The sequence below is a fragment of the Clupea harengus genome, chromosome 24 (assembly GCF_900700415.2).
Source record: "Clupea harengus chromosome 24, Ch_v2.0.2, whole genome shotgun sequence".
In the NCBI taxonomy this organism is placed as follows: domain Eukaryota; kingdom Metazoa; phylum Chordata; class Actinopteri; order Clupeiformes; family Clupeidae; genus Clupea; species Clupea harengus.
In genome coordinates this window covers 825,032-832,531 of record NC_045175.1, presented here as the reverse complement: position 1 = coordinate 832,531, position 7,500 = coordinate 825,032, and the positions used below count along the sequence as shown (strand labels likewise).

The 7,500-nt window shown below is 48.9% G+C and overlaps 1 protein-coding gene across 1 annotated transcript in view; it reads right to left on the bottom strand.

The window, feature by feature from the left end:
• The window catches only part of LOC105908852 (voltage-dependent T-type calcium channel subunit alpha-1I-like), a 69,510-nt gene that overhangs the window by 21,531 nt on the left and 40,479 nt on the right, over positions 1-7,500 (bottom strand). Inside the window, exons 7-8 of the mRNA XM_031562653.2 lie at positions 2,793-3,186; positions 1,756-2,132 (exon numbers count right to left, since the gene is read on the bottom strand). Of these exons, the coding sequence (XP_031418513.2) occupies positions 1,756-2,132; positions 2,793-3,186 (771 nt within the window). The remainder of the gene's footprint in view (positions 1-1,755; positions 2,133-2,792; positions 3,187-7,500) is intronic.

Here is a 7,500-nt window from a genome sequence, read left to right as displayed (position 1 = left end):
GGAGGGAGAACCAGGAACACAATGATCTACAGAGGGAACCAAAAGGGAGAGAAAAGGAGAGAGGGGAGGAGGGAGGGGGAGAGTGTCTGAGAAAGAGAGAGGTTGATGAGTGTGATGGTAAAAGAGGGAGCTCTAGTGTGTCATTGAGGAGCAGACTGGGCCCTGCATTGCTGTGGTGTGTGTGTGTGTGTGTGTGTGTTTCTGTAATGTGTGTGTGTGTGTTTCTGCATTCCTGTGGTGTTGTTGTGCAGTGCAACAGTGTGCAGGGGGGGTAAAGTACTTATACCATACAATCGTACTTGTACCATACAATACCTCTTAAATATAATATTACTAATACCTCTTTCACTTCATCTCACTTATTACCACCACTAATACTTACACCTGCACTTTACATATACTTATCATACCTACACTTCTTACCTCAATTGCTGCTATTCTTGTCCCAATTACTGTTCATATTGCATATCCATTTCTTACTGTTCATATTGCATATCTATTTCTTACTGTACATATCTATTTATTCACTTATTACACTTTACATATGCACATACTCTGCACTTTTTGCTATTTTGCACTTCTGGTTGGATGCTAAACTGCATTTCGTTGCCTCAGTACTTGTACTCTGTGCAATGACAATAAAGTTGAATCTAAAAAAGAGCACCTTTAGTGCCCACGCCACCAGAGGGTTACTGAAGACTGAACAAGGGGACAGGAGAGAGAAGAGGAGAGATGGGAAAGAAAGAGCGGAGAAGAGGAGAGAGAGAGGACACGAGAGGAGAGAAGACAACTGATGACAGAGAGGGAGAGAAGAGAAACCCAGGGGAGAACACAAGGGCCTAGAGAGAGGGGAGAGCAAGTAGAGAGCTGAGGGGAGAATCGTCTCTGTGAGAGCCTGTGGGGGGTTTGTGTGGGGTGCGTGTGGGGTGCGTGTGCGGTTTGTGTGGGGTTTGTGGGGGGTGTGTGTGCGGTTTGTGTGGGGTGCGTGTTTTTTTGGGGGGGGTTTGTGGGGGGTTTGTGTGGGGTTTGTGGGGGGTGTGTGTGGGGTGCGTGTGGGGTTTGTAGGGGGTTTGTAGGGGGTGTGTGTGGGGTTTGTAGGGGGTGTGCGTGGGGGGTTTGTGGGGTGCATGTGGGGTTTGTGGGGTTTGTAGGGGGGTGTGCGTGGGGGGTTTGTGGGGTTTGTAGGGGGGTGTGCGTGGGGGTGTGTGTGTGGGGTTTGTAGAGGGTGTGCGTGGGGGTGTGTGTGTGGGGTTTGTAGGGGGTGTGCGTGGGGGGTTTGTGGGGTGCTTGGGGGGTTTGTGGGGTTTGTAGGGTTTGTGTGGGGTGCGTGTGGGGTTTGTGGGGGGTGTGGGGGTTTGTTGGGTGCGTGTGGGGTTTGTGGGGGGTGTGCGTGGGGTGCGTGTGGAGTTTGTGGGGGGTGTGTGGGGGGTTTGTTGGGTGCGTGTGGGGTTTGTGGGGGGTGTGCGTGGGGTGCGTGTGGAGTTTGTGGGGGGTGTGTGGGGGGTTTGTTGGGTGCGTGTGGGGTTTGTGGGGGGTGTGTGGGGGGTTTGTGGGGTGTGTGTGGGGGGTTTGCACGGGGTTTGCGCTGGGTTTGTGGGGTTTGTGGGGGGTGCGTGTGGGGTGCGTGGGGGGTTTGTAGGGGGTTTGTGTGGGGTTTGCGCTGGGTTTGTGGGGGGGTTTGTGGGGTTTGTGGGGAGTGCGTGTGGGGTGCGTGGGGGTTTGTAGGGGTTTGTGGGGGGTTTGCGCAGGACCCACCTGTTCATGGTGCTCGATGCCCATGCTGATAGTGTTGATGAGGATAGCGATCATGATGCCTCGGTTGAAGTACTTGCTCTCCACGATGCCCCACAGCTTGATGCGCACCTCCACCCACACACCCCTGCAGCGGCCCTGGCACGTCCGCCTCTCAACCTTCCCCTCGCCCTCTGATTGGTCGCCTTTTCCGTCCGTCTCCCCCGCGTCGCCTGCCTCCTTGTCCCCATTGGCCGAGCCGTCCCCAGGGCCCGCACCGTCGATGAGCGACAGCGCCGCCGAGCAATAGGGACAGGCCTCAGCGGTGGGAGTGACGGCGGGGTCGGTGGGGTTGTCTGCGGAGATGTGCTCGGCTTTGGAGCAGTGCGGACAATGAGAGTCTGTGGAAGGAAGAGGAGCTGAATTAATGGGGAGATAATGAGCCCCACAGGTGAATAATGCACAGTAGTGGCGTGTGCAACGTTTGTATTCATTTTCACTCCATTCATAGTTAATGAAGGAGAGACGAGGAGTTTATCATCGTTAAAGTGACACCAGGTAAAAGGCTGTTACTCTTACAGGCAGACTGATTTGAATAGAGTCAGACCTCTCCTCTCTTCTCCTCACTTCTCCTCTTATCTACTTCTCTTTACCCCTCCTCATACTTTTCTTTTGTTTCTTTCTCTTTCCTGCCTTTATTCCTATTCTCTGTCCTGTTCCACCTCCCTCTGTCTTACTCTCCACCTCCTTCTGACAGGGCCTCCCTCGGCTGTCTCCTTCACTCTTGTCTACTCACCCTAACTGAATCTCTTACTCTCCCCTTCCCTCCTCTCCTCTCTGCTTCTTTTCTTCTCTTCTTTGCATTTTTTTTATTTATCTCCCTTACTTTTTCCTTTCTAATCCCTTTCTCCTTCAACTCCTCCTTTTTTCTCTCTTCACCACCACACCCCCCCCTTTCTTTCTCCATCTCCATCTCCATCTCCCTCTCCTCTCCTCTCCTCTCTCCTCTCCTCCCTCCCTCCCCCCTCCCTCCCCCCCTCTCCACCCCAGTCTCCACTCACCCATCGGTATCTGTCGGAGGCGGCCCCGCTCTCCCCCGTTCACGTTGGCCATCTCCGCTCCTCGTCCCCCCTCGTTCACCCCCGTCCCCGCCGCGCCGGTGCCCCCTGTCTTCTCCGCCCCGGGCTTCCCCCCCCCGCCGCCCCCGCCGGGACACTCCCAGAGGCGGCGGAGGAAGGCGACGGTGCGTCGGCGGGCCTTGCGCAGCACGTGGCACACCAGCTGGAAGAGCTCCTCGTAGCAGTCGCCCGGCTCGGCGGCCATGGAGGCCAGCGTGCTGGAGGAGAGGCACTGGGCGCGCTGCTCCTGCATCAGCTGGTGCTCCCGCTGCTTGGTCTCGGAGAACTGCGTGGCGATGACCACCAGGCACAGGTTGATCATGAAGAAGGAGCCGATCTGAGGAGGGAGGAGAGAGAGAGGGTATGAGAACGGGGGGAGGTAATGTGTGTGAGAGTGTGAATGTGTCTCAGTTGGAGTGTGCGAGTGCGAGTGTCTGTGTGTGTGTGAGGGACGCTGGCTCAGTTGGAATGTGTGTGTGTGTGTGTGTGTGTGTGTGTGTGTGTGTGTGTGTGTGTGTGTGTGTGTGTGTGTGTGTGTGAGCACCTGCATGTGTTAGTGAAGGGCACTTGGACAGTGTGTGTGTGTGGGTGTGTGCGTCAGCGTATGTGTGAGGGAGTGAGGGAGAAGTGGGGAAAAACAAACGATGAGCTAAAGGAACATGGGAAATCCCTCACTTAATTAATAAATCACAAGGACACAGTAACAAGAAGCCTGGAGAGGAAAGGAAAGCGGGATACCACAGAAGAAAGAGGTGGAGAGAGAACAGAGCGAGAGAAGGAGAGGGGGAGAAAGAAAGGGGGAGAGAGAGTGAGATAAAAAGGAGAGAAAGAGAGAAAAAGAGAGAGAGAGAGAGAGAGAGAGAGAGAGAAAGAAGTCACCTCTAAGCAAATGGCAGATCACTTTTCTCCCTGTTCCCCACACAGGAGGAGACAAATCACTGAAACTCACACTAACCAGCTCTCTTTGAGTTTAATATGATCTGCACCACTGGGCCTCACTGAAACTCACACTAACCAGCTCTCTTTGAGTTTAATATGATCTGTACCACTGGGCCTCACTGAAACTCACACTAACCAGCTCTCTTTGAGTTTAATATGATCTGTACCACTGGGCCTCACTGAAACTCACACTAACCAGCTCTCTTTGAGTTTAATATGATCTGTACCACTGGGCCTCACTGAAACTCACACTAACCAGCTCTCTTTGAGTTTAATATGATCTGTACCACTGGGCCTCTGCTGTGCTTCCAAACCCATCGACCCATCGGATTGCAGAGTGCACGGGTTATAACTGTTTGACAGTTCTTAAGCATTTTTTTGTTGTGTTTATTTTTTTTTATCAAGAAAAAAAAGTAGCAAACACAGTTTAAGCTCCTCTAAGCTGTTAGCTCACAGCGGGCTCGCCACTTCTTCTCCTGTAATCCCTCTTACTCTGTATCTATTTCCTCTTTGAGACACCGACGGAGAACAGTGCCGAGAATGGGATTGGGGACGGGGCTCTCAGTGATAAGGGCGGGGGTTTCCCTAACCCTCCTGTACGCTGTGTCATTCGCACGTCAGAGCTTAAGCTGTACCTTAATGTTTCGAGGTGTTTCCCGGAACATCCTTAGCTAAACGAATCTTCTGTGAGAGATACCCTCATGAGGTTGGTCTGGCTGTTGGTAAGGCTGTCCTTATTTGGGAACTTTTTTGGGGAACTCACTTGCTCTACAAATCTGAGTCATGCCCATCGTACTCATCTCACGCCTGCTCAAACCTACGCCAGAAATACTGATTCAGCCTCTTAAGGTATACATGGGAAGGGTTCTCTGAGGGGAACTCTTAAGGTGTACATAGGAAGGTTTCTCTGAGTGGAACACATGGTTTTGGAAACACAGTAGACAACTGCAGTAAGGCATTCCTTTCAGGTCTTCGTAAAATGAGAAAACCCAGTCCAGTTGCTTAAATGATCTCAGATCAGCCTCTGCAACAGCATGAAAGAGCCAGTTCGTCATTCTGCTAAAGATATTCCAAACAATCCCAGTGTTTATGGTTCAAGTCCGGGTGGGGTGACCACGCTCTCCCTTCACTACAAGCCCACTCTCCTTCACCCAAACCCAGTCTTCTGATTTATACCACTCCTCTTTCGTCCTTTTCTTTCTTTTATCCCCAGTACTCGGTTGCAATGCATTCATTATACCTGATGAAAACTGTGGTGTATGCCGTTCTGCTATATTTTTTCTCATCTAAATCAGTGCGGCCCACTTGATTGCTACTGCTCTTGATGATTGTCAAACGCTGTTCATCTGGCTGTGTGTGTGTGTGTGTGTGTGTGTGTGCGTGTGTGTGTGCGAGTGTATTTTTCATGCCACTCTAATTTGCTTTCTGCTGGAGTGTTTGTGGGTAAACAGCACACTGACGATGAGTGTTTTGATCCGCTCTGCTTCAGGAGTTGATTCAAGGCTTTCATTTTTCCATTCGTGAGGGTTGTGAAGGAAAACTGGAAATATCTGACTGTGTTTTGCCCCTCGGATTCGCTCTGAACTTTAGAAACGATTAGCGCTTGATCCAAGATATAATGTGCTGAAAACCGTGTATACATGAAGAAGACAAGACAGATGGAAGGATGGACAGTTAGAGACAGATACCTAGACCAAAAAACAACTTGATTATTTTAAGTTATAAATAGTATTTTAGTATTAGTATTAAGTTATAAATAGTATTTTATTGTTAAACTAGGCCTCTATTGCTCGTAGCTTGATTGTTCTCTCCTTTGTACGTCGCTTTGGATAAAAGCGTCTGCTAAATGACTAAATGTAAACGTAAATGTAAAAACGGCCCATAGTGTTGTAAACCCTCCATATTATAAAGATCAAACCGAATGAAAATGAACAACTGTTAAGAAGCCACCCCAGGGACCACTGAACGCCATCACACCAAACTTTTACAATCACAGAATGCAAGAGCTATGCAGCTACAAAAAAAAACCTCCTCTTGTCTTAGCAAGCAATGACAGAGTGACGGCCTGGGGGCTCTTTTAGGATGACAGCAGACGACCGAGTGACTGATGTATTCAATTAACACTCGTCTACTGTTTTTCTCTATCTGTTTTTTTTTTTTCTTCCCCATCACGTGATTCCCCCGTAGAGGGCATCCCGGCGGTATAGCTGTGGTCTGACCCGCGCTGTGTATTAAATAACGGTGATGGAGAGGAAGCGTGGTGGAGGAGCAACACGCACGTTGGGGGTGTGAGGTGTGTGTGTGTGTGTGGGGGGGGGGGGGTTGCTGGTGGGAAGGATTAGGCGAGCGGAATTCATTTGCGAAGAGTCGAGCGATGCTTCTGTTGCCAAGATACAGATGGAGACGGAGAGAGGGAAGGAGGGAGGAGGAAGAGGAAAAGTGAGTAATGACAAAGAGAGAGAGAGAGTGAGAGAAATGAAAAAGAGAGAGTGAGCAAGGGTGAGTGAGAGAGAGAGATGAGGATGAGAAAGAGAGAGAGAGAGGTGAGGATGAGAAAGAGAGAGAGTGAGCGAGAGTGAGAGAGAGATGAGGATGAGAAAGGTGGGTAGAGAGAGAGAGAGAAAAGGTAAAAAAGGAAGAGAAAGAAGGAAGGGAAAGAGAGAAAGGGAGTTGGAGAAGACAACACAGTGGCATCGGAGAGAGAGAGAGAGGTGAAAGTGAGGGGAAAAGAGATAGAAGGACAAGATGTATCTGTTCACATGTTTAGATGATTAAAACCATAGCAGTTACCCCTCTATACATCACACACACAGACACCCCCCTCACACACACACACACACACACACACACACATAATAACACACACTCACAATAACACACTCACAATAACACACACACACAAACACACTCACACAGAGACACATTTACACTATGACAGAAAGGACAGTGATGCGTTACAACAAATAATTTCAACAAATTACTTCTGGATAGTAGTAAACGTCAATGATTAGTTATGGAATTTTTACAATTATTGTCACACTTGTCTCAATACTGAAGGGACCGGCATAGGTCATAAGAATATGCCATAGTCAATAATTCAATGATATTATACTTAGTTATAATTGTTACTTTATTTGGATTTAACTAGCATGTAAACAGTTCCTGGGTGAATATACTTGATTTTGACCAGGGGAGTGAGGTGCGACATTGGTCTCACCTCCCCCCCAGGTCGAGACAAAGAACCCTGCACCCATGGCCCATTTGAATAGACGGTAACACCCCTTAGATATCAGTGTATTTAACAGACTGTTCCTCAAGGAATAAGTCAGATATGCTGAGGAGAAGTTCTGTGAGGGAGGATGGATCCTCAGTCTCTGTCTCACAGTGGTCAGCCGCCATTCTTCAAGAATAAACCTGGATCCTGACTGATCAAACCTAAGACTGAATCTTCAATATATGGTATAAATTATATCCCATCAATACCATGCCCACATTCACCATATAGACTAATAGACTAATCAATGAACTAAACTGTGGATACGTTTAGATTGCTTTAATACAAAATGCACTGCGCACCTGTCTCAGGCAAAACACAGAAAATGAGATACTCTGTTCCAAAACGTTACATTTCAATTCAAAACTGTACATGGAAATATGTAGATCACTGTAGGTGGAAATATGCTGTATTTTGACAGACAAATAAAACTATACT